Genomic DNA, 27,792 nt, shown 5'->3' with positions numbered 1-27,792 from the left:
CAACTACACTCCAATTAAAAAAGTTATAAGAACAACAACAACAAAAGGCAGCTCTGTAATCTTCGTTAAGCCACATGCATTTATTTTCTTGTGGCAACTGCTTTCTGGGAACAAATCCCCTTCTCTGGAATCACCCAACATAAAGCTCTAATTTCAGTAGTATTGTTGTCATTGGATTTCTACAGGTGTGGCCTTTTCTCATCTGTTACCTTCTTGTGTCTTATTTTGGTATTCTTTTCCATGCCAACAGCATGGAAGTCAAGTAAGTCACAGTTTAGTCACCTGGGAAACCCTACGTTTCAAGCAACAGGTATCTTCCTTTCATTTTGGGGATGGAGTGAAGTGCTGGTATGGAGCTAAGGTGCTACAATAGATGGTCCTCTGGCTCCAGTCCCTTCCTTCTTGCTGTATCCACGCATTTTGTTTGCTATATAACCTTGCAGGCCTCTCATTGTGACTCCAGGCTCACTCGTGGGAATGGGTTTGGCCAATGGCATGTCAGCTAACGTGACAAAGACAGAGGCTTGAAAAGCATGTGGGCAACTGGGCCCACCCTTCTGCCTTCACCTCTGCAATCCCCTGGAGAACATGCTGGAGCTAGACTGCAGGAGAAAGCTGTCCAGCAGCGGAGATGCCCCAGTTACCAGCCTGAGCTGTGAGGGAGCCTAACCAAGATCAGCAGGTTAGCTGACCCCCAGCTGACTCCAGATGCACAAACAGTAAGAACTAGACCTGTATGGGGTTGAGTCCTGGTTCTGCTTCTCTATCTTCACTTCTCACCGTCTCCCCTTCCTCACTCAACTCTCTAGCCAGGCTTAATTAGACGAGATCTCCCACTGCACCCTGCCACCTTCTGTCTCTATAGGTGTGCTTAACGTGGCTGTCTGGTATGCCTTTACCGTACTGATAGGCACCCAGTCTCTTTCAGGACTTAGTGATCACTTGCCCCAAGACCTTTTGGTTGTACCATTTCTGCCCTCTCTATGCTCTCTACCTACTCAGGCACCTTGCCAAAGCTGTTCTCAACATTTCATGACTTTCCCTTTCACTCCAAAATTACACATTCTTAGAAGATTTTAATAAAAGCTAAGTAAGATTTTAAGAAAAGCTTCCAAGGCAGGCTGATTAAGGAGTGAAAGGTCAGAGGGGTCAGGAGGGGAAGCTGGGAAAGGGGGATATAGGGAGGGGGGGCCAGTTGTTGGTATGAGTCACTTATACTTTAGCCCCTTAGAAGTGTGGGTCTTTCTGCCTCACTCTTTTAATTACTCCTGAAACAAATTTCTATTTTAAGCATCATGTGCCTCAGAATTACTTGTGCTAGGAAAGAACAGTGAGGTTACAAAAAGGTTTATATAATGAAAGCAAGGTTGGTATGGATTTATTCAAAACATTTCTTTGTTGAAAAGTGACTGCTATTCTATCCTATTCTACTTTGACGTATTCTATTTTTATTTGCTAAAGAAGCTTTCAAACTTGCTCCCCTAAAAATACATTTCTTCTCGTCCTTTGCCATGTACTTAATTCAGTTTAAACAACTGCGGGGCAAGAGGGAGTGCTTCCTCTATTATCATCTCTCTGACCAGCTACTTGCTGCTATTCTAGATCATCACATTGTCTCTGATACTGAATATCTCATGGGCCCCAGTGAGAGAGGGGTTTCTCTGTGTTTCAAATAAGGTCTAAAATTCTTCCTAGGTGGGGGCCAATTGTTAATATCTCAGATGATGGCCCTGCTCGCCTCTGAATGAGACCAGGTATTTGGTATTCTTCAGCTATTCATTTTATTAAATCCTTTAAAAAAATGTGAAATATATTCTGGAGACAAGATGGCAGAGTAGAAGAACATGAGCTCACCTCCTCTCATGAAAGCACCCAAATCGAAACTGCTGAACAACCACAGACAAAAAAGACTAGGACCTACCAAAAAAGATATTCTACATCCAAAGACAGAAGAAGCCACAACAAGACAGTAGGAGGGGTGCTTTTGCCATATAATCAAATCCCATGCCCGCCAGATGGGTGACCCACAAAATGGAAAATAATTATATTGCAGAGGTTCTCTTACTGCAGTAAGAGTTCTGAGCCCCACTTCAGGCTCCCCAGCCTGGGTGTCTGGCATCAGGAGGAGGAGCCCCCAGAGCATTTGGCTTTGAAGACCAGCAGGGCTTGAGTGCAGGGGCTCCACAGGACAGGTGGAAACAGAGACTCCACTCTTGGAGGGCACACATAAGGTTTCCTGTGAACTGGGACCCAGGGCAAAGCAGTGACTCCACAGGAGCCTGGGTCACACCTACCTGTGTGGGTCTTGGAGGGCCTCCTAGGGAGTTGGGGGTTGGCTGGGGCTCACTGTAGGGGCAAGGGCCAGAGGCCCCCAGGAAATATTCATCAGCGTGAGCTCTCCCGGAGATCACCATTTTGGCACCAAGACCCCATTTTGGCACCAAGACCTTGCTCCGCCCCCCACTGCCTGGTTCCAGTGCTGGTACACCTCAGGCCAAACAGTGAACAGGGTGGGAACACAGCCCCACCCATCAGCAGACAGTCTGCCTAAAGTCGTCCTGAGCACAAAGTCTCCTCTAAATGGACCTCTTGACATGGCCCTGCCCACCAGGGGGCAGGCAACAGTCCCTCCCACCAGGAAGCCTGCACAAGCCTCTGGACCAATCTCACCCACCAGGGTGCAGACATCGGAAGAAAGAGGAACTACAGACGTGCAGCCTGAGAAACAGAGACCACGAACACAGTTACACAAAATGAGACGGCAGAGAAATATATTCCAGACAAAGGAACAAGATAAAACCCCAGAAGAACAACTAAGTGAAGTGGAGATAGGTAATCTACCTGAAAAAGAATTCAGAGTAATGAATTAAAAAAGAAAAAGCAATGCAAACACAACACTAAAGACAGTCATCAAATCACAAGAGAAGTCAACAAAAGAGGAAGGGAAGAAAAGACCTACAAAAACAAATCCAAAACAGTGAACAAGATGGCAATAAGAACATACATATCAATAATTACCTGAAATGTAAAAGGATTAAATACTCCAACCAAAAGACATAAACTGGCTGAATGGATACAAAAATAAATCCCGTATATATGCTGTCTACAAGAGACCCACTTCAGATCTAGGGACACATACAGACTGAAAGTGAGAAGATGGAAAAAGGTATTCTATGCAAATGGAAATCAAAAGAAAGCTGTAGTAGCAATACTCATGTCAGACAAAATAGACTTTAAAAGAAAGAATGTTACAAGAGACAAAGGGAGGACACTATATATATACAATGATCAAAGGATCAAGCCATGAAGAGGATAAAACAATTGTAAATGTATATGCGCCCAACAAAGGAGCACCTCAGTATATAAGGCAAATGCTAACAGCCATAAAAGGAGAAAACAACAGTAACACAGTAATAGTGGGGGACTTAAACACCCCACTTACATCAATGGACAGATCATCCAGACAGAAGATCAATAAGGAAACACAGGCCTTAAATGACACATTAGACCAGATGAACTTAATTGATATTTATAGAACATTCCATCTGAAAGCAGCAGAATACACGTTCTTCTCAAAGGCACATATAACATTCTCCAGGAGAGATCACAATGCTGAGCCACAAAGCAAGCCTCGGTGCCTCAGTAAGTTTAAGAAAATTGAACTCATATCAAGGATCTTCTCTGACTACAACGCTATTAGATTAGAAATCAACTACAAAAAAAAACTGTAAAAAACACAAACACGTGGAGGTGAAACAATATGCTACTAACCAACCAATGGATCACTGAAGAAATCAAAGAAGAAATGAAAAAATATCTAGAGACAAACGAAAACAAAAGCCTGATGATCCAAGACCTACGGGACACAGCAAAAGCAATTGTAAGAGGGAAGTTTATAGCAATACTATCTTACCTCAGGAAACAAGAAAAATCTCAGATAAACAACTTAACCTTATGCCTAAAGCAACAAGAGAAAGAAGAAGAGACAAAACCCAAAGTTTGTAGAAGGAAAGAAACCATAAAGATCAGAGCAGAAATAAATGAAACAGAGACAAAGAATACATAAACAAAATTGATAAAAACCTTTAACCAGACTCATCAAGAAAAAAAGGGGGCTTCCCTGGTGGCGCAGTGGTTGAGAGTCCGCCTGCCGATGCAGCGGACATGGGTTCGTGCCCCGATCCGGGAAGATCCCACATGCTGTGGAGAGGCTAGGCCCGTGAGCCATGGCCGCTGAGCCTGCGCGTCCGGAGCCTGTGCTCCGCAACGGGAGAGGCCACAACAGTGAGAGGCCCACGTACCAAAAAAAAAAAAAAAAAAAAAAAGAAAAAAGGGAGAAGGCTCTAATCCATAAAATTAGAAATGAAAAAGTTGAAGTTACAATAGGCACCACAGAAATACAAAGGATCATAAGAGACTACTACAAGCAACTCTATGCCAATAAAATGGACAATCTAGAAGAAATGGACAAATTCGTAGAAAGGTACAATCTCCCAAGATTGAACCAAGCAGAAATAGAAAATGTGAACAGACCAATCACAAGTACTGTAATTGAAAATGTGATTAAAAAACTGCCAACAGAAGTCCAAGAGCACATGGCTTCACAGGTGAATTCTACCAAGCATTTAGAGAAGAGTTAACACCTATCATTCTGAAACTATTCCAAAAAAATCGCAGAGGAGTGAACACCCCCAAACTCATTCTACGAGGCCACCATCACCCTGATACCAAAACCAAAGATAGCACAAAAAAAGAAAATTACAGGCCAATATCACTGATGAATATAGATGCAAAATTCCTCAACATAATACTAGCAAACCGAACCCGACAATACAGTAAAAGGATCATACACCATGATCATGTGGGATTCATCCCAGGGATGCAAGGATTCTTCAATATCCGCAAATCAACCAATGTGAGACACCACATTAACAAATTGAAGAATAAAAACCATATGACCATCTCAATAGATGCAGAAAAAGCTTCTGACAAAATTCAACATTCATTTATGATAAAAACTCTCCAGAAAGTGGGCACAGAGCCTCAACATAATAAAGACCATATATGACAAACCCACAGCTAATATGATACTCAACAGTGAAAAGCTGAAAGCATTTCCCAGGAACCAGACAAGGAGGCCCACTCCCACTGCTTTTATTCAACATAGTTTTGGAAGTCCTAGCCACGGCAATCAGAGAAGAAAAAGAAATAAAAGGAATTCCAATTGGAAAAGAAGTAAAACTGCCACTGTTTACAGAGGACATGATACTATACATAGAAAATCCTAAAGATGCTACCAGAAAACTACTCAAGCTCATCAATGAATTTGGTAAAGTTGCAGCTTACAGAATTAATACACAGAAATCTCTTGCATTTCTATATGTTAATGATGACAGACCAGAAAGAGAAATTAAGGAAATGATCCCATTCACCATCACATCAAAAAGAATAAAATTCCTAAGAATAAACCTACCTAAGGAGCCAAAATACCTGTACTTGAAAACTATAAGATGCTGATGAAAGAAACTGAAGATGACACACACAGATGGAAAGGAATTGGAAAAATCGATATTGTCAAAATGAGTATACTACCTAAGGCAATCTACAGATTCAATGCAATCCCTATTAAATTACCAATGGCATTTTTCACAGAACTAGAACAAAAAATTTTTTAATTTGTATGGAAACAAAAAAAACCCTGAATAGCCAAAGCAATCCTGAGAAAGGAAAACAGAGCTGGAGGAATAAGGCTCCTTGACTACAAAGCTACAGTCATCAAAACAGTATGGTATTGGCAGAGAAACAGAAATATAGATCAGTGGGACAGGATAGAAAGTCTAGAAATAAACCCGCGCACCTATGGTCAACTAATCTATGTCAAAGGAGGCGGGAATATACAATGGAGAAAAGACAGCCTCTTCAATAAGTGTTGCAGGAAAAACTGGACAGCTACATGTTGAAGAATGAAACGAGAACATTCTCTAACACCATACACAAAAATAAACTCAAAATGGATTAAACACCTAAATGTAAGACCAGATACTATAAAACTCTTAGAGGAAAATATAGGCAGAACAATCTTTGCATAAATTGCAGCAATATCTTTTTGGATCCACCTCCTGGAGTAATGAAAATAAAAACAAAAATAAACAAATGGGACCTAATGAAACTTAAAAGCTTTTACACAGCAAAGGAAACCATAAACAAAAGGACAACCCACAAAATGGGAGAAAATATTTGCAAACAAAGCAACTGACAAAGGATTAATCTCCAAAATATACAAGCAGCTCATGCAGCTCAATATCAAAAAAACAAACAACCCAGTGAACAAATGGGCAGGAGATGTAAAGAGACATTGCTCCAAAGAAGACATACAGATGGCCAAAAAGCACGTGAAAAGATGCTGAACATCACTAATTATTAGAGAAATGCAAATCAAAACTACCATGAGGTATCAGCTCACACGGCTCAGAATGGCCATCATTAAAAAGTCTACAAACCATAAATGCTGGAGAGGGTGTGGAGAGAAGGGAACCCTCCTATGCTGTTGGTGGGAATGTAAATTGGTACAACCATTATGGAGAACAGTATGGAGGTTCCTGAAAAGAACTAAAAATAGAACTATACCATATGATCCAGCAATCCCACTCCTGGGCATATATCCAGAGAAAACCATAATTTGAAAAGATACATGCACCCCAGTGTTCATTTACAATAGCCAAGGCGTGGAAGCAACCTAAATATGTCCATCGACGGAGGAGTGAATAATGAAGATTTGGTACATATACACAATGGAATAGTACTCAGACATAAAAAAGAATGAAATAATGCCATTGGCAGCAATACGCATGGACCTCGAGATGATCATACTAAGCAAAGTAAGTCAGAAAGAGAAAGACAAATACCATGTGATATCACTTATGTGGAATCTAAAGTACGACACAAATGAACTTCTCTAAGAATCAGAAACAGACTCACATAGAGAGCAGACTTGTGGTTGCCAAGTGGGGGTGGGGGCAGGGTAGGGATGGAGTGGGAGTTTAGGACTAGCAGATGCAAACTAGTACATACAGAATGGATAAACAAGGTCCTATTGTATAGCACAGGGAACTGTATTCACTATCCTGTAATAACTACTCATAAAAAAGAACGAAATAATGCCATTTGCAGCAACATGGATGGACCTAGAGATTATCATACTAAGTGACGTAAGTCAGAAAGACAAGTACCATGTGATATCACTTCTGTGTGGAATCTAAAAAAATGATACAAATGAACCTGTGTACAAAACAGAAGCAGGCTCACAGACTTCAAAAACAAACTTATGGTTACCAAAGGGGAGAGGTTGGGGGAGGGATAGATTAGGAGTTTGGGATTAACATCTACACACTACTATATATACAACAGATAACCAACAAGGACCTACTGTACAGCACAGGGAACTCTAGTCACTATTCTCTAATAACCTATATGAGAAAAGAATCGGTAAAGTAATGGATATACGTATCTGTATACCTGAATCACTTGGCTATACACCTGAAACTAACACAACACTGTAAATCAACTCTACTCTAATATAAAATAAAAACTAAAATAAAAATAAAGTGACATAGACCCAAGGTTAATAACCAAAAAAAATTCTGAAGTAACACTCAGAAAAGAAAACTAAATGTATGATATAATGACTAAACCATATAACTCCCACCCAGAAAGTGCTGTTAACCCCATGATCTCCCCATGTTTTTCCAGTGGTGCTACTCCCCTCCCATCCAAGAGGGAACCATCATCCTGACTTTTATTTATAGTTTTTACACCTATGTATACATCTCTAAACACAAGAGCTTTTTATCTTTAACTTATGTACAAATAGCCTCATAGTGCATTCATCCTTTTGTTTCCTGATTCCTTTATGTTTGTAAGAGTCGTCCATGTGGTTTGCTAGAGATCAATAATTTTCAATGCTATTTGGCCTGTTATTTTTCCTAGCACAGTACGAGTGAGTGCTACCATCTTCTTGGTTACGAAAGACAAGCCAATAAATATTGTGTACTCTTTCCTCGAAATTTAAACTCAGAAATGCAATCGATCTGAAAACAGTCACCAAACAGAGAAGTCAATAGGGCGTGCGATACTCACTCACAACATTGGCTTGTCCGGTGAATATGGTGTACTGGAGCTCGTAGGAAACCACACTGAATTCGTCATCGGAGGTCCAGTGAACGGTGATGGTGTCATAGGAAGCCGTGCAGAGCTCTTCTCTAATTGTGGGAGGGTTGGGAGCTGTGGGGAGAAAGACGGTCATCAGCAGAGAAGCAGACACCTCTGGGGTACATTTCAAAGGAGATGTTTGACAGTCAAAGCAGGCCTTTCAAAATATACCCATCAGAACTACTATCCTAGAGATGGTGATCCCAGTCCAAAGAATATTCGGTTGGCTGGTTATCACTGTGATTTTTCCCAGGTACTGTGACCTCAGCCAGCCAGTATCTTATCTCTATTTATCATGAAAGCATGTTTAGAAGGGTAAGCAAACAAGACTCTCTTATTCCTGAAAGAAAACATGTTAAACAAAAAGTAAACAAGATGAACTCTTGTCATTTCATCCCCATTGTTGGGATGGCAAACTTTTTTGGTAAAGAGCTAGATGGTGAGTATTTTAGGCTTTGTGGGTCATCTGGTCTCTGTTGCAACTACTCAACTCTGCCTTTGTACCATGAAAGCGGCCAAACTGTACTCAAATAGACCTGGCCAGGTTCCAGTAGAACTTTATTTACAAAATCAAGTGAGGACCAGATTTGGCATGAGAGCCAAAGTTAGCCAACCTCTGAGCTACAAGATGCCACGTATTTTTATATTCAGGCGCCCAAATGAAAAAATACTGATGTTTGTTATCGCATAACATATCAGTCAGATAACTGTTTGAAAATTTTCTTTCATTACATGTTTTGATACCTTATAAAAATGTATTAGTGTGATTCTGTTCTCTTCTCATTTTTCAGTTGATAGGTGATATTTCAAATTAAGAACATGATTGCCTATCAATCATATCTAAGAAATTCATTTTCCTTCCTCAAGAAAAACAGGGGGCTTCCCTGGTGGCGCAGTGGTTGAGAGTCCGCCTGCCGATGCAGGGGACACGGGTTCATGCCCCGGTCCGGGAGGATCCCACATGCCGCAGAATGGCTGGGCCCGTGAGCCATGTCTGTCTGCTGAGCCTGCGCTCCGCAATGGGAGAGGCCACAACAGTGAGAGGCCCGCATACAGCAAAAAAAAAAAAAAAAAGAAAAAAGAAAAACAGGATTCCTTGGCACTTGATTAACTTATCGTTGGGGAAGGCTGCTGTTTTATGTCTTGAACGTATTCTGGAGCGGAGAAGTCTAAATCCTACCCAAATGATGATTTTCAGTTGACTTCTACTGGATTGATTTCAATAACTGGTTTTATGAGACGAGTTTGTGAGCAAGAAAAAGCCTAGGCAGTGAGTGCTTTGCACTGGCAATAATATTTTAGAGCAGGAGCTGGCAAGCTATGGCTATGGGCCAAATCTGGCCCACTGCCTGTTTTTGTAAATAAAGTTTTATTGGAACACAGCCAGGCTCATTCATTTATGGACTGTCTCTGGCTGCCTTTGTGCAATAGCAGAATTGAGTAGTTGCAACCATATGTCCTGCAAAGACTAAAATATTTACCATCTGGCCCTTTACAGTCAGAGTTTGCCGAGCCCTGGTTTAAAGCGTCGATCCAGGCCTTTTTTTCCATTCTTCTGTACACCAGAACCTAACTTCAAAAGGAGAAATATATCTGCATCCGACAGATGAGGAGCGACATTTGCTTACACTATTAGAGAATTCTTTCCTGCTTGAAACTTTGATTAGGATGGATGAGTCCTAAAGAAACCCGAAGAGGGAGGAAAGCTTATGAAAATGGTAAAATTTAAAACTTTACTTGTTTTAGTACTCTGCACTTTGCCACTTGACGATACATGTAGGACAAATATCGTACTAAGCAAGTAACTTTTATATCTGTGGCATAAAGTCAGTTAGCCCAGCTTAGTCTATTGATTATTGAATTCCACAGACATTATTGTGGCAGGCGCTGCATTACAGTGTGCAATAAGGGATACTACTCAGCCATAAAATGAAATAATGCCATGTGCCGTGGACTTAGAGATTATCATATTAAGCGAAGTAAGGCAGGCAGAGAAAGACAAATACCATATGATATCACTTACATGCAGAATCTAAAATATGACACAGATGAACTTATCTATGAAACAGAAACAGACTCACAGACATAGAGAACAGACTTGTGGTTGCCAAGGGGGAGGGGAGGTGGGGGAGGGATGGATTGGGAGCTTGGGACTAGCAGATGCATACTATTATATATAGAATGGATAAACAGCAAGGTGCTACTACTATATAGTACAGGGAACATATTCAATATCCTGTGCTAAACCATAATGGAAAAAGAATATGAAAAAGAGTATATTGGGTTGGCCAAAAAGTTCGTTCGGGTTTTGCCGTAAGCTTGTGTACACTATATATATATGTATACCTGAATCACTTTGCTGTACACCTGCAACTACCGCAAAATTGTAAATCGCCTATACCTCAACAAAGTAAATTAAAAAAAAGGGATAACTTGAAAAAGAAAGTTGTGCATTAAGATAGAAGGGCTGTACAGAGCCCTTAAAGCATTCTTTCTGGAATATGACTTTATACATCTGTCTCCTGAAGTATCCACATGCAAGATTTAGTGTCATCAAAAACAGAACTATAGATCAATGGAACAGGATAGAAAGCCCAGAGATAAACCCACGCATATATGGTCACCTTATCTTTGATAAAGGAGGCAGGAATGTACAGTGGAGAAAGGACAGCCTCTTCAATAAGTGGTGCTGAGAAAACTGGACAGGTACATGTAAAAGAATGAAATTAGAACACTCCCTAACACCATACACAAAAATAAACTCAAAATGGATTAAAGACCTAAATATAAGGCCAGACACTATGAAACTCTTAGAGGAAAACATAGGCAGAACACTCTATGACATAAATCACAGCAAGATCCTTTTGACCCACCTCCTAGAGAAATGGAAATAAAAACAAAAATAAACACATGGGACCTAATGAAACTTAAAAGCTTTTGCACAGCAAAGGAAACCATAAACAAGACCAAAAGACAGCCCTCAGAATGGGAGAAAATATTTGCAAACGAAGCAACTGACAAAGGATTAATCTCCAAAATATACAAGCAGCTCATGCAACTCAGTATCAAAAAAACAAGCAACCCAATCCAAAAATGGGCAGAAGACCTAAATAGACATTTCTCCACAGAAGATATACAGATTGCCAATAAACACATGAAAGGATGCTCAACATCATTAATCATTAGAGAAATGCAAATCAAAACTACAATGAGGTATCACCTCACACCGGTCAGAATGGCCATCATCAAAAAATCTACAAACAGTAAATGCTGGAGAGGGTGTGGAGAAAAGGAAACCCTCTTGCACTGTTGGTGGGAATGTAAATTGATACAGCCACTGTGGAGAACAGTATGGGAGGTTCCTTAAAGAACTAAAAATAGAATTACCATACGACCCAGCAATCCCACTACTGGGCATATACCCAGAGAAAACCATAATTCAAAAAGAGTTATGTACCACAATGTTCATTGCAGCTCTATTTACAATAGCCAGGACATGGAAGAAACCTAAGTGTCCATCAACAGATGAATGGATAAAGAAGATGTGGCACATATATACAATGGAATATTACTCAGCCATAAAAAGAAATGAAATTGAGTTATTTGTAGTGAGGTGGATGGACCTGGAGTCTGTCATACAGAGTGAAGTAAGTCCAAAAGAGAAAAACAAATACCGTATGCTAACATATATATATGGAATCTAAGAAAAAAAAACGTTCTGAAAAACCTAGGGGCAGGACAGGAATAAAGATGCAGATGTAGAGAATGGACTTAAGGACACGGGGAGGGGGAAGGGTAAGCTGGGACGAAGTGAGAGAATGGCATTGACATATATACACTACCAAATGTAAAATAGATAGCTAGTGGGAAGCAGCCCCATAGCACAGGGAGATCAGCTCAGTGCTTTGTGACCACCTAGAGGGATGGGATAGGGAGGGAGGGAGACCCAAGAGGGAGGAGATATGGGAATATATGTATACGTGTAGCTGATTCACTTTGTTATACAGCAGAAGCTAACACAACATTGTAAAGCAATTATACTCCAATAAAGATGTTAAAAAGAACAGATAGAAAGCTTGGAAATAGACCCATGATACATAGAACTTGACGTACAAAAAAGGCAGCACCACAAAGCTGGCAAAGCCATCTTCATGAGGAAAGAATAGATTGCTTAGAAATTATGTTGATAAAACTGGTTCACAAAACGAAGTAAAATTCAGTTAAATCCCTACCTTACACTAAATACAAAGGTAAGCTTCAGATAGCTTAAAGATATAAATGGAAAAGTAAAACAATGAGGCTAATGGAAGAAGCAGGAGAATATCTTTGTGACTTCGGATGGGGAAAGGTTTCTTAAACAAGATCCAAAAATACAAAATGTAAATCACTAAGATGTATCCTTTAAATATCTTACAATTTTATTTGTCGATTATACCTCAATAAAGCTGAAATTTTTGTAAACATGAAAAAATGGTGGAATTTATTAGTGGAAAAAAAAGATTTAGTGCCACGTGCTGTGACTTGGATAAATAAGTGATACTGATCGGGAGACGCCTTCCATGGAGGAGGCCCAGCTGCGTCATAAAACACGCTTATTACTGTCCGTGTGGTCCCTGTTAGTGTGGGATCACCCTGCATGGATCAGCGGAGAAATATTTATTCTCCCATCGTGTAAACAGTTCATTAAATTATTTCTCCATCAACCATCGTAGAAAGATTTGGTTCTTTCTGCATTGCAATATATGATTAAATATAAAGAACACTGTGTTTGAAATAGGCAGGTAGCTGGGAGACACATGGCAGGGGCTGTAATGAGGGAGGGAATGTCACCTCTCTGGGTTATTCACTTGACATACCACTTAGAGGCATGTCAGAGGCGAAAAAAAAAAATCTTGTTTTCACAGCCAGGCAGACTAACCCTGTTTTGATTATAAACCCAATGGGTTTGTCCTGAAAAGTCAATATCCAATTTACAGTAAATGGGAACAGCAGCATGCTGCCAGTTTCAATATTCAGGCAACTGGTATACCAGAACTGTTATGTTCTTGCCCCTGTCATAAACAGGACACAAGAAATGGTGGGCTAATACTCCACAAACACTTCATTTCCTGCTTACGAATGTCTGATAAACTATTTGGGCTTGGCAATATCAGCCAAGCATTGTATGTTATGGCCAGGATCGATGTTATGTCTAGAAATGGTCCAAATTTGTATCGGAGGGTGACAGCTAAGAAGGCATAAGAGCAGGTACCCCATATGGTCTTTAGTTTAGCATAAACAGCCATCGGGATGATATATGGTGTACACTCTTCAAGTCGGTGCAAACTACTTTCACAATTTCCCCTGCAGTCAGTACTCTGGCATTCACATAGAGATGAGAATGGGCATACGTTATGGAGACACTATTAAACAATTTTGGGGACATGGGAAGGACATTCCAGACAATAAGATACTGATTTTGTGCAGAATGGCCACGTGCCCGGCCAAACATTGTTCAGTCTTGTCTGCCCTTGGGCGTGACCTTAGGACATGGATCTAGCCCACAAGACACAAGTGGAAGTTTGCTAGATGGATCTTCTGAGCAAGCTTTTGGTTTTCCTCATAAACAGACTTGGCTGACAGAGCTTTTGGCCATCCTTTCCCGTCTGTCCCTCTTTTTGTCTGTAACTTGGGCATAACGCTTGGAGGTGGAGTAGTTATGCAGTCATGTGGCAAGACAATGAAGATGGCAGAACACAAAAAGAGAAAGAGCCTGCGGTCCGAAGTCATCACTGAACCGCTGCCCAGCCCTGGACAGCAACAGAAGCCTCTGTTCTCCTGTGTCTGTGACAGTTACACTGTCTGATGGGTTTAGGCACTGCTAACTGGATTTTCTGTTGCTGTGACCACACTCATTCCCAAATGATATAAGAAAACAGGAGATTTTTAATAGGATGCCATCATAAAAAGCATCTCAGCCCGAGAAAGGCTCACCTGCATGGTCCAACACAGTAGCCACGAGCTCCGTGTGGCTCTTTACATTTCACTTTAAAGTGAAACCAAAGTAAAAACTCACTAACCACATTTCACAGTTTCAACACAGCCCCACGTGGCTAGCAGGTACCCTACTGGACAGTGTAGAGTGTTTCTACCATCCTAGAAAGTTCTGTGGCACAGTGTTAGCTGAGGTAAATCTCAGAGTGAAAAGCTACATTCATAAATAGTTGAAAATCGAGTTTGGTTTCCTGATGTGCTTTTTGAGTCAACTTATTTCTTCCTTCACAGGCATCGTATGGTGTGAAAGAATTACCTAAGATAAGAAGATGTTTCTGGGGTGACTCGCCTCCCTTGCAAATGCACAAAGGCTGAAACCGGCACTTCGGGTCCAGGCAAAGAAAAATACTGATCTGGGTACAGTGCTCCTTGAACATAGAAATCCTTTGCTTTCTAGCCACAGACTGTAAAAATAAACATCACCCAATGCTCCGCCTCTCCTGCTTCCCCTTTCCCAACTGCTCCCCCACAAACACACATACACAATAAGAGTGGAGACACTGGTGCCGCGCTAAGTTAGGGATGTGGTCTCTGGAAGGTGGCACATCCTAAATTCAGTGCACAGCTGGCTTCACTGAATTCCCCGCGGCACCCGTGGCTTTGGATAACACAAATACAGTCATCTAAACAGTCCACATTCTATGAGCGAATGTGGTCAGATCTTGCCTTAGCGGTCGACGGCTAAGAAAAATTTGGAAGCATGGTTAGGAATAGGAGGAGTAGCCAGAGGTTTCTTCTATTTTGGCTGCTTTTGTTTGTTTTTTAAGCTTGACCTCACCCCCCCCCCAAAAAAAAAATGCCTATCAGAAAGCACAGAAGTGCAACGTGGCACCAGGAATACAAGTGTGATTTTTGGGACATCTGCCATGGTGGCCTTTGCCAAGATGAAATTCAGTCTTTTACTAGAAAGTATGGAGGTCTTTGGAGTCTGTACAGACCTGAGCTAAATCCTAATTCTGCCTCTCCCTAGCTCTCTGACCTCCAGCAAGATGGATGACCTCTGTCATCTGCAAAATGAGGATTATAATACTTTACCTCAATTCGATGTTGGGAAGATTAAACAAACGCAAAGAGTCAGAGCAGGGTAGATTCCCCATGAGAGTTAGCTGCTAAGTTTTTCTCTGCCAAGGCACTGTGAGAGTCACCTGCCTTGCTGACATGAAATGGAAAACAGCCACGCTGCCTCGTGTACCTCTCTGATGGCCAACCAGAGGTATCATGTGTGCTACCCACACGCCAAGAGTGTGGGAAATGGTGGTAAATATACTTTCAATGACCAAGATTCTCTTTTTGCCTCTCTCCCCAGTTTAGTCTTGGACTGTATTATTTTACTTGAAAAAAAAAACAAAAAAACAAAGGAATACCAAAAATGTTTTACAGGGATATTAGACTTCATTCCTAAATCAGAAGCCCACACCTCATTTTAGGACACTGATCAAGTGGCAAAGTTTGTATCACTGAACGTACCCAGTATTAAAGAAAACACAAAAGACAGTACCTGTAAGGTAATCCAGACATTCTAGCAATTTCTTCTCTCGGGAAAAATCTAAGGCAAAGGTGTCAAATGTGTCGTTGAGGTTGATTTCAGGAATTAGCACCTGGGATGATGCCGTTGCCATGGAGACCCTAGAATTGAAACAAAACAACTTTTTAGAAATGTCAAGCTGGCTTTTACCATCACTGCATAGGAGTGAAAAAATAAAAGGAAAAGGAATATCATTAAAAAAATCGTGCTTTTTTAAAAAAATTAATTTATTTTTGGCTGTGTTGGGTCTTCATTGCTGCGCGCGGGCTTTCTCTAGTTGCGGCGAGTGGGGGCTACTCTTTGTTGCAGTGCGTGGGCTTCTCACTGTGATGGCTTCTCTTGCTGCAGACCACGAGCTCTAGGCATGCGGGCTTCAGTAGTTGTGTCACGCGGGCTCTAGAGCTTGCGCAAGCTCAGTAGTTGTGGCACACGGGTTTAGTTGCTCCCCGGCACGTGGGATCTTCCCGGACGAGGGCTCAAACCCGTGTTCCCTGCCTTGGCAGGTGGATTCTTAACCACTGTGCCACCAGGGGAGTCCAAAATAGTGCTGTTTTTGATGTAAGCTATTATATATAGGATGGATAAACAACAAGGTCCTACTGTATAGCACAGGGAACTATATTCAATATCCTGTGATAAACCATAATGGAAAAGAATATTAAAAAAAGAATGTATATATATGTATAACTGAATCACTTTGCTGTACAGCAGAAATTAACACAACATTGTAAATCAACTATACTTCAATTAAAAAAAAGTCAAAAAATAAAACCAGTGCTTTTTTTTTTTTTTTTTTTTTTCTGGTACATGGGCCTCTCACTGTTGTGGCCTCTCCCGTTGCGGAGCACAGGCCCCAGACGCGCAGGCTCAGCGGCCATGGCCCACGAGCCCAGCCGCTCCGCGGCACGTGGGATCCTCCCGGACGGGGGCACGAACCCGTGTCCCCTGCATTGGCCGGTGGACTCTCAACCACTGCGCCACCAGGGAAGCCCACCAGTGCTGTTTTTACACGTGAGCCTTAAGAAAAATCTCGGAATGGCACAACAGGCAACACAATGCAAATGAGTATAAGCTACGAGAGAAGGCAGAGGAACTGGGAAAACAGCAGAATGGCTTCCTCCCTTCCTTTTTTTTTTTTTTTTTGGTACGCGGGCCTCTCACTGTTGTGGCCTCTCCCCTTGCGGAGCACAGGCTCCGGATGCGCAGGCTCAGCGGCCATGGCTCACGGGCCCAGCCGCTCCGCGGCATATGGGATCCTCCCGGACCGGGGCACGAACCCGTATCCCCTGCATCGGCAGGCGGACTCTCAACCACTGCGCCACCAGGGAGGCCCTCCTCCCTTCCTTTTTACTATCAGGAAGCAATTCCCCATGGAGGCGAAAGAATATTCGTATTTCACATTGCTGCATATTTAACTCTCTGGTCCCCGCACATCTAACCCCAGCGAGAAGCACATAGCTCCAGGCATTTCTTCACACATCTGTCTGGGAAACTGTTTGTTCTTTTCAGACTCAACCCTGCTCCACTTCAAAGAAGAGTCTTCCAAATTTCAAGCTGCATAAAAGGCAAAGTGAAGATTAAAAAAGAATGTTTCCAGATATTGGATTAGTTTAATCAATGACTAGCCTCTCCCTAAAATAAACATTAAAAAAGGAGTTTTTGTCAGGCTCGTTTTCATTCTCCTTGTCTTCATGTTCTTGCACCATATTCCCAGCAGATGCCATGGAAAATATACATGAGCTTTCTCACAAATTCCCCTGATGGGTCCACCATTTCTCCTCTTCATTAAGGTTGCTAGGTAGACTTCTCATTTATAATCTATAACGCAAGCTATTGGTATGTATCAGTCTCCTGCAATGGACTCTCACGTTGATTGGGAAGGTTATTATTAATAGCAGAACATTTTGACTAATTAACAATGCAAGTGATTCTTCTAAGAACAAGAAAATTCTGGGATGATGTAAACCACTTCTGAGCACATCAAACTATGCTAGACTCAAAATCTTGATTTTGATATTTCAGGAAGTTCAATAAACCCCACCAAGGACCCACTACGTGCAGGATACTGTGTAGGGTACTGGGAATTTTTGAGCAAAGAAACCACCTTTAAATGATTTAGCCATAACCTAGTTACTTATTTTCTAATGAAGGGCATTGATGCTCTTTTATACAAGACCATAGAGCTAGCTGGCAGCAGCCAGGAAGAGAACTCTAGGTCTGTACTCTTCCGTTTCATTTAGAAAAATTTCAACCTGGTTACACTAAAAGATAGATCTCCTCTTGCATCTCTTAATGGCTCTTAAAGTTTCGGATTTTATAAAGAAATATATCTTGGCTATAAATATTACATCTGTGGGCACATCTATACAATGGAATATTTTTCAGCCATAAAAAGGAATGAAATACTGATATATGCTATGACATGGATGAACCCTGAATGTATTATGATAAGTGAAAGAAGCCAGACACAAAAGGCCACATACTGTACGATGCACTTGTATGAAATGTCCAGAATAGGCAAATCCATAGAGACAGAAGGTAGATCAGTGGTTGCCAGGGGCTGGGGGCAGGGGACAATGGGGAGTGATTACATAATGGGTGTGGGGTTTTCTTCTGGGGTGATGAAAATAATTCGGAACTCGATAGAGGCAGGAATTGTACAACACTGTGAATGTACTAAATGCCAATGAACTGGTCACTTTAAAATGGTTAATTTTATGTTATGCAAATTTCACTTCAATAAAAAAGTTACACCTATGAAATGCTCGAAATCCTTAAAGTTTCTATAATTGTACTTCTGCTGCATATTCAGTGCTATACAGGGAGGGAAGTAGAGAAGATAATCAACAATGTAATAATTGGAATGATACTGAGATCCATACATGAAAGTTTGAAGAGGAATAAACTCTGGAAAGAAAAGTTTCAAGTGTTTGAATGAGGGCAGAGAATCTAAATTCACCACCCGATCCTTACACCAGGAAACAGTGACAAGCAGAGTTGTGTGATTTTATTAGCTAATTACTGCACCCAAGAGAATTGGACTAATTATTATGACAAACAACTGCTAATTCAGACTGATGGATAAAGGGATGGTTGCTAGGCAATTTTCACAGACGGTCAAACTGGACTTAAAAAACGCTCTCCTTATGACCTATAATCATAAAAACTCCTTCAAACTCAGAGAGGTCTTAGGATTCGTCACCAAATATTCAACGAATACTGACTAAGCCCTTCAAATATGTCATTTACTGAAGAGCCCAAAATATTTGCATCAGTGCAGAAAGGTTCAAAGAAATGCTACAGTGCCATCTGAACTCCTCGAATAAAAATTTCAAAATGAAACCCCAGTTATTTCTGTTTCATTGATGTCCAACAGGGAGAACTGCACCAAGCTATCACGAAACAAGCACCGAACTTTCTATTGTGTTTCTCTGCTGTTTCTGCGTGGCACAGACCTTGTGCTCACCAGGTTAGGAGATCTCAAATGCTCTGAACAGATAATCTCAAGCTGGTACTGCCCCTGTCCAGTGGCACAAGCTTCTGTTCAGGTTCATCCAAAATAGATTTCATTCCCAAGTTTCTCCTGGTTCTGTGGCCCACAAACAATTAACTAAACCATGCTTTAGTCAAGGGACACTGTTGACAATGCCTGACATCTTGATGGTGGGAACTTTGGAGAGTGGGAACAGAGAGGCTGAAAGTTCCTGAGGCTGGGAGGCAAAGACTGCCAGCAAGACTCTTTGCAGATGATTGCAGCTTTTAACACCTACACGTTTTTTTCTGATAGAAGGAAAGATATTTATCTTTGGCTACAATTTCAAATTCTTAATTGGACTGACAGGCGAGCGGAGATCTGCCAAATTCAACATTTTAGGCTATGTTTTTCTTCCCCAAATCCTTGTTGCCCATCTCTTGGCCTTTCAGATAAATTGCCAAAATCCACCAGGGCCATCAGCACATGCCGCTTTCTCAATTCTGTGCTTTTAGAGTCATGTCTGTGTGTGTGTGTGTGTGTGTGTGTGTACGGGAATATGTGTGCACATGCTTGTGGCTGTGTGTGTGTCAAGCTCTTAACATACTGGAGCAAATAAGGGCATTGTGTCCTACCCTGACACTTAATAGGGTGGGCTGCACGCTACTTCCCCTTTCTATTTTGACTTCGATGCCCCTCATCTCCATGACATTCAGTTGCTAGCAGCCACATGGGGCCAGTTTTCTGGAAGGAAGACATGTCTAGAGCTAGAGTGTTTCCAAGATTCCTGCCCAACAGCCAACACCAGAGGAAGATGCTCTACCCTTCCCACTTAATATTCCCCCGTGCCCGACCGCCTGACAATGGCACTTAAATGGGTCTCTCTCAGGCAGGTGGGCTACAACGCACATCACCATGGTAAAACCCAGTGAGTTCACACAGTAACAAAATGTGGTTTACTTTACTCAGCTCAGGAATTCCCAAACGCGTTTGACCCTGGAACCTTGTTGTTTTAACTCCAATTAACACCCTGTAGAACACATTTCAAAAACCACTCATCAGAGGCACTCTAATTCTTATAATCAAGTGCCGTCTTTCCAGCTGATAACTGGAGTTCTCGGTTTTGTATTCTGGGGAAGTCTGTTGGATCCCTGAATTGCCTATGGCAGTGAGGGACAGAAGAGTCATCCAGTGGAGTCTGAGGCCCTCCTAGGAGCTCTGGAAAATGGGTACTGTTCAGAGGGAATTTTCTTCTTATCATCCTCTTGATACAGATAATTTGCTGCTAAAAATGATTTTCATTTTAGATGTCTCATAAGTAGTAGACCAACTTTCTTATACTTGGATTGAGTGAAGAGTTTTGCTTATTTAACACCATTTTAGAAAAGTGCACATAGAATCACACCAAGAACTATATATTAGCGAGGCTTGAGAACATAGTATATTATACAATCCATTTGCATCCATTTAGTGAGTGGGAAGGAAGGAAATTAGCGTTTATTGTAAGTTCACCTTAAGACGGGAACTCAGCTAATATCTTTACTACATGATTTCATTTTATCCCTACAGCAACCATATCAGGTAGGAATAATTGGCCCTGTTTTATAGATTTGTTCACACATTCATTCAGATCAGGCAGTTTGTTATGTGCTGGGGCCATAATGGTGGAAACAAGATGACTAGGGGTCCTGCCCGCTGGGAGCACATGAGCAAAAGGAGACTGACAAGGATTAGGGAGCAGCCCCAGTGCTACCCATAATTACTCCTGAGCAATTAGCACAGAGCCAAGCGCTTGATTCCAAAGCATATGCATCTCCTACAATGTACAACTTGAGGCTCTCTCTCTGCTTGGGGTTTTCTGATGTTTCTGAATTGAAAAACTTGTTGTGGTCTGATTCAGCTTGTAGGCGAACATATCCACTTTAAGTGGTTTAACGATGCAGAAAAATCACATCCAACTCTCACTTTAGGAAGGCCTGCATGATTAAAAGTTTGTTCTGGGCATTCTACCCTTGAATAGAAAAATAAAGATGGCTTAGAAATACACAGGTGCCAAAGCCCAAGGCAGACACAGTAGTAAACACAACTATGAAGTCACGTTCTAGAGAAGAATGTTAAGTAATATGAAACCATAAATCCAACAAACATTATGGACTATCTACAACACTTAAGGCCTGTTTATAGGAGTCGCCAGCAATGTTATCGCAACTACTGATAGAGGTAGCTAGTATGAGTCCAGTTTTCTAAGTCAAAAATAGCTCTTGGGGACTTCCCTGGTGGTCCAGTAGTTAAGAATCCGTCTTGAAATTCAGGGGACGCCGGTTCAATCCCTGGTCGGGGAACTAAGATCCCACATGCCACGGGGCAACTAAGCCTGCATGCCACAACTACAGAGCCCGCATTCTGGAGCCCATGCGCCACAACTAGGGAGAAGCCTGCGTGCTGCAATGAAGAGCCCACGCATCACAACGAAAGATCCTGCGTGGGACTTCCCTGGTGGCGTGGTGGTTAAGAATCCACCTGCCTACGCAGGGGACACGGGTTCAAGCCCTGGTCAGGGAAGATCACACATGCCACGGAGCAGCTAAGCCCGTGCACCACAACGACTGAGCCTGCGAGCCACAACTACTGAGCCTGCATGCCACAACTACTGAAGCCCGTGTGCCTAGAGCCCATGCTCCACAAGAGAAGCCACCGCAATGAGAAGCCTGCACACCACAATGAAGAGTAGCCCCCGCTTGCAGTAACAAAAGACCCAATGCAGCCAAAGATAAATAATATATATATAAATTTATATATATATATATATATATATATATATATATATATATATAGGGGGCTTCCCTGGTGGCGCAGTGGTTGAGAGTCCGCCTGCCGATGCAGGGGACACGGGTTCGTGCCCCGGTCCGGGAGGATCCCATATGCCGCGGAGCGGCTGGGCCCGTAAGCCATGGCCGCTGAGCCTGTGCGTCCAGAGCCTGTGCTCTGTAACAGGAGAGGCCACAACAGTGAGAGGCCCGCGTACCGCAAAAAAAAAAAAAAAAAAAAAAAAAGATCCCGCTTGCTGCAACTAAGACCCAATGCAGCCAAAAATAAATTAAAAAAGAAATGTTTTTTTTTTTTAAAAAAAAGCTCTTGGAGAAACCCAAAGAACCACAGTCAAAAAGTGACAGTTCTAGGATTTGAACCCAGGATTCCAAATTCCAAGTCCAAGCCCAGTGCCTTTTTACTATATTCTAATTGCTGGAAAGGGAAAAGGGCTCAGGAATTGACCAAGAGGATTGACAAATAGAGACAGAAAGAGATAGGATGCAGAAACAGAGGGACAAGCGCTCCTAGCAAAATTTTACAGGCACTACGTATTCACATTTGATGGACATTGAGACTTCTCGTAAGCAGTGGGCCAACTCTCTTATGCCTGGACTTAGTGAAGAGTTTTGCTAATTTAACATCATTTTAGAAAAGTGTACATACAATCACACGAAGAACTATATATTAGTGCGGCTTGAGAATACAGTATATGATACAACTCATTTGTAGAAAGAGCAATCGGTCACGTTTCTGTTCTTGATGAGATGGGCTTGTGAGAGGTGGAGCTGAACGGATCCAGGTATGACCTGCTGGGTCGGAGGGAGATCACGTGTGGGCATCCACGCGCTCGTGCTAGACTTCAAATGCAGGTCTTAACTTCCAGTTAAGTTCTCTCTTAACTGTTACGGGGCCACATTCTCCCCCCTGCTAGGTGAGGATTTATTCGTGTTAGACTGTAGCGGATTTTTAGGGATTGCTGAGACGTGCAGCTCACACTCGCCATTTCATCTGGACATCTCACAATTTACAGCTGGAGAAAAGTACTATTGGATCCCAGTTGGAAACCATGACGTAAGTGTAAACGCTGTCTAGTAGAGTGTCCTGGGTACACTGGAGTATTAGTGCCGTTTGCAGTTTTTAACTTTAGCATGAATATTTCAGGCAACTGGAGGCAGTTGAGAGCAGCGAAGACAATTAAATACTTGGAACCTACGAGTCATGAGCAAAGAAGCTGGCCGTTCTTGGAGAAGGGAGGAGATCATTTTAAGGATATAAAAGGGATGATAACCAGCTGTTATCCACGTGCTTTGGAAGAGATAAGTATCTAACCAGTCTCAGAGGAGATTTTCTCAAATAGAAGAAGTAACACAAAGAAGTTGTAAAGATACTCTACCCTCCTCCCGTTGAAGGAACAGTGAAAACGGAAATACCACTGCCTACCTCTGTGCGGTATTTTGAGAATTAGCACAGTGTGCAACACAAGCAAGCCCTCCAGAAGCATTAGTTTTCTCTCTCCTTCCTCGAAGAAATTCAAGTCGGAAGATGGTATTTTTTGCCCTAGGCCAAAGGTTGGCAAAGTACCGCCTGAGGGCCAAATCTGGCCTGCCTGTTTTTGTCAATGGTCTTATTGGAACACACCCTCGCCCATTCATTTCCATCTACGCTAGGCTGCTGGAGACCTACCCAGAGTTGAGTTGTTGTGATGGGGACCTGATAACCTGCAAAGCTGAAAATATTTACTCTCTGGTCCTTTACAGGCAAAGTTTGCAGACTCCTGCTCTAGGATGATAGACCAGCATGAAGGAGCTGTCTGGGGGTCTTCTAGGGATAGTCTTCTATCATGGCTTTGGAAGAGGATCAGTTGACTCTGAAACTTTGAACGAATGAAGGGGTCAAGGCCACTGGCATTGGTCGGAGATGTCATTTAGGTGGCATTAGGTGCTCTTCCGGGGCTCCACAAGAATTGCTATAGGTGTTTGCATCACTGAAGGTGAGTACTTTTATGCCCATCCAGTACGAATACTGAAGGCATACTGACCCCTGTCAGTTTCACTGCTGACCTGCCCATTCAAATCATGTCATTTTTATGTCCCCCTACCACAGAATAAGGAATATTTTAAAAGAAGGAGGTATGAAGTTGACAGTTTTGTCCTTTCTTTCTCTCCCACATGAGTCGGCCTTGACCTTTCAGGAGAGGCAAAGCTTCTCAACCAAATAAAAACAGGCCTAACAGAGAATAACACCTGGGTGATTTTTAAAACTAGATAAGCCCTGAGATGGAAGAAAAGATTCCCTTTTATGTTTTGGTCTTCATTTTGATGCTTTGTTATCAAGTATACGATAAGGTCAGGTCTGAGAGTCACAGTAAATGCCGTTTTGTGCCATTATAAGCTTTCTTCCCCCACTAAAAGCAGGCTGATTTTATTCTTTCTAACTGGCGGACTCTTGTTTCAAAGGCCTTGAACTCTAGGCTGATACTGAAAAGGCTTTGACACGTCAAAGGGAAGCATCTTTAGCTGGAACAAAGCACCTCAAAGCCTCTATTCTCTGCGGTACTCGGCCTTGAAAATGCAAACAAAGGCAAGGCAGGGCAAGGCCAACCAATCACACCCCAGACACAGGAGCCCAGGCGCCCGAGAATTTCCCAGCAGCCCCCGCACTCACCTCTCCGTGATATTCTTCGCCGTCTGTAGGAAACGCGCGTGATCATTCTCCTTCAGAGAGTGTTCCGCTTGGGAGATCAGGGATGCCGACCGCTCAATGCACTGTTTGCAGTTTGCAATCTGCTGAGCCAGTTTGCGAAGCCTCATCACCTTGAACAAAAGAGAGGCACGAAGATGGTTACACGGGTGGGCTCGCTTAGCGAAAATGTGTCGGGCTGGACCCTCCCGGTGCGCGCGTTTTATTGTATGCGAGTCATCCTTCAGTAAACGTTCAAAAGGAGTCAGAGAACGATGGAAACCCCAGCTACGGCACTCTTGTCTTAGCTATGCTTTATCTCCTTGGAGAAGTGTCGCTAATTTGTTTGAAGAGGAAACCCTGAATTGCGAATTGCTTCCCTGTTGATGGGGGAAAAAGGTGTTGCCCAGTGTGAGTTACAGAGGGTCACCGGACCCCTTCCCTCACACCTTCATGACCGTAAGATCGCAGGGAAGCCTGAAACATTCTCTAGTTCCATGTTTCAGCTGGGCCACTAAGGAAATAAAACACCTCTATAGGTGCAAATGTGTGCCTTAAGTCAAAACCTTTTTCTAAAAAGTTCTCTGCCATCCATGTAATAAAATCGCGATGTAAAAACATTAGGCATCACTATTTCCCACACTATCTCCAACTCCTGTGTTAAATTAACAGAAAGGGAGCATTTTTTTCCATTGATTAATATTTTTCCTGTTGAACAGATGAGAGAAAGCCAAAAAAAGCACAGCTGGCCCATTTCCCCTCACCGGGAACGTCATTTCCAGGCACTTTGTGCTTACTTGATAACTAAAACTATTTTGATAAGCATTTCCCAGTCGGGATAAAAACGCACGTTTGGTTCCAGCCTCCATTCCAACTCCTGATTCCGTCTTGCTTGCAAACGACCCTCAAACGTAATTGACCATAACCTCTAGGGCAGGCCAAGATAAGTCCACGGTAACCCACTTGACCATTTGCTCTGGTGTTTGAAATGTGCTCAGAGATGAAGCCCTCTGGCCAGAAGCCAAGTTCAAATGAGACGGCTAATTGGAATTGCCGTGCGCCTGGTGCCCTGGTGCACACAGCCTGGGACAGGTCTTGGCCGGCTTTATGATCATTCCAAAACGGAAAACAGCCCTGGGTGAAAGGGTAGGGAGGCTCAGGCTCCCTCCAGAATTCCTGCTAACACCAAGAAATTCCTCCTTTCTCCAAGTCATCATTATCATCCCCGCGCAAGTCTAATAGAAGAAAAGGAAGGAAGGAGATGTCAGGACTTGAGGTCTCTGAGGACTGTCCAATTTCAGCTCTGTCCTACTACAGCAAACAAAGGAAATGAATGCTGAATCGTGAGGCATCAGCCACAAGACTGCAGGCAAGAGTGAGAAAGATTCTTGAAAGTAAAGGCTTAGAGAAATGAAGTGTCAAAACTCCGGGGCAAAGAGTATGTTATCTTAAGCCCGGTAAAAGATTTACCTCATTGTATATAATTATAGTGACCATCACCACAGATTAACTGTGTTCATTAGTTGAATAAAATAACACTTATTTTACACCAAATAGAATTCAGCTGCTAACATCATTATATCCGAGGTAAAGCTAAGAAAGGCACAGAGTCCAATTCAAGATATTAGAACACATCCATCAGAAATTGTCAGAGGAAGAAATATTTAATACAATTCTAACAACAACAACAAAATAAGGACCAAATATTCCTTTTGAATAACTTCATGTCCTTTCGGTATACCTAATAATAGTGACCCCACAGATGACAGATGGAAAAATGCTTGAACTCCAATTTTCTTCTTTTTAAAAAAATTTCTATCATGATACTGGAAATTAAAAGCGACATAAGAGGAAAAGGAAGAAGAAAAAAAAGCCCTAAATCATGCATAAGTTGAAGCAAGCCAAAATGAGAGCCTCCTTTGAAAATATAGGAATTTTTTACAGAAAACTGTTGGCGTAATTTTAATTTTAGTTTAGTGTACAATTCCATCTGATATACCAGATTGGAGCTTTTCAAACCTGGTGTGGGCAAGAATCAGCTGGGGACCTTTGTTAAAGAAAAACTGTAGATGTTTGGGCCCCGCACTCGCATATCCTAGGTGAGGGGTTGTAATTGGCAGGGTGGCAGGAATCTGCATTTTAACAAGCAATGAATGCTTTTTGATCTGCAGGTGATGAATCGTCAGTATGGACAGGATTAGCATTTAAAAAACTAAATGTAAGAGGAGAGGAGGAAAAAAGGTAGCAGAAAGCATTCCTGGTAGAAAGGGCAAGATAGTTTTGTAAAACTTATTTCTCTCTGTGTGTGTGTGTTGTTTACGTGTGTGTGTGTGTGTCAGTGCTGGGTTTGATGTTATATGTATTTTTTACTGTGGGTTTCAGTAAAAAGAAAAAAGAAAAGAAAAACTTTTCTAAGTTACTTCACAAACTATGGTCTGTGGACCATATCCAGCACACAACCTGTTTGTGGAAATAGTTTTAATGGCACACTGCCACATGCATCTGTTTATGAATCATCTATGGCTGCCTTCACACTACACCATTGGGCAGCAGTGAGCTGTTACGATAGAGACCAAAGGGCAAAACCTAAAATATTCATTATCTGGCCCTTTACAGAAAAAGTTTGCTGACTTAAATGATTCTGATCAGATGGCCCTGGATTTGAACACACTCTGTGAAACACTGTCCTATGTGGTACCACACTTCAGAATCACACACTGAGTATTTAGCAATATACGAATTTCTTCATTAGAAAACACTTCTTTAATATATTACTTCAAATTTTTTCCACGTTGGCACTGTTCTTCTTTTTTTCCTTTGGGAAGCGCGACTGCACGTTGTAATTTGTGGGATTCACTCCACACTCATCGTGGAAATAAATACTCTGCCCCCTTTTGGGGACACAGGCCTATTTAAATCAATTTATTTGCTGTTTATTTTACCTGACAAATGCTTTTTAAAAGTGGCCCTTTATTTTTCTTTAAATGTATTTTAAATGCTTTTATATATACGTAGGGTTCCCATCCCAAACTTGTTTGGTCCAAACCATTGATCCTCAGTTAAA

General features: G+C 42.0%; 1 protein-coding gene and 1 long non-coding RNA gene across 4 annotated transcripts in view; one reads left to right on the top strand and one right to left on the bottom strand.

Annotated features, from left to right (window-relative positions):
- LOC308608663 overlaps positions 1–14,815 on the top strand; it is a 170,963-nt gene extending 156,148 nt beyond the window's left edge. For both annotated transcript variants that reach the window (XR_014014207.1, XR_014014208.1), the window contains exon 4: positions 14,473–14,815. This is a non-coding gene — a long non-coding RNA (uncharacterized lncRNA). The remainder of the gene's footprint in view (positions 1–14,472) is intronic.
- Positions 1–27,792, bottom strand: part of MID1 (midline 1) — a 183,177-nt gene that overhangs the window by 26,396 nt on the left and 128,989 nt on the right. For both annotated transcript variants that reach the window (XM_081221958.1, XM_081221959.1), the window contains exons 5-7: positions 24,714–24,862; positions 15,740–15,867; positions 8,137–8,280 (exon numbers count right to left, since the gene is read on the bottom strand). In XM_081221958.1, the coding sequence (XP_081078084.1) occupies positions 8,137–8,280; positions 15,740–15,867; positions 24,714–24,862 (421 nt within the window). The remainder of the gene's footprint in view (positions 1–8,136; positions 8,281–15,739; positions 15,868–24,713; positions 24,863–27,792) is intronic.

The sequence above is a fragment of the Mesoplodon bidens genome, assembly GCF_964165515.1.
Source record: "Mesoplodon bidens genome assembly, chromosome: X".
Taxonomy (NCBI): domain Eukaryota; kingdom Metazoa; phylum Chordata; class Mammalia; order Artiodactyla; family Ziphiidae; genus Mesoplodon; species Mesoplodon bidens.
This window is presented reverse-complemented; position numbering and strand designations above follow the sequence as displayed.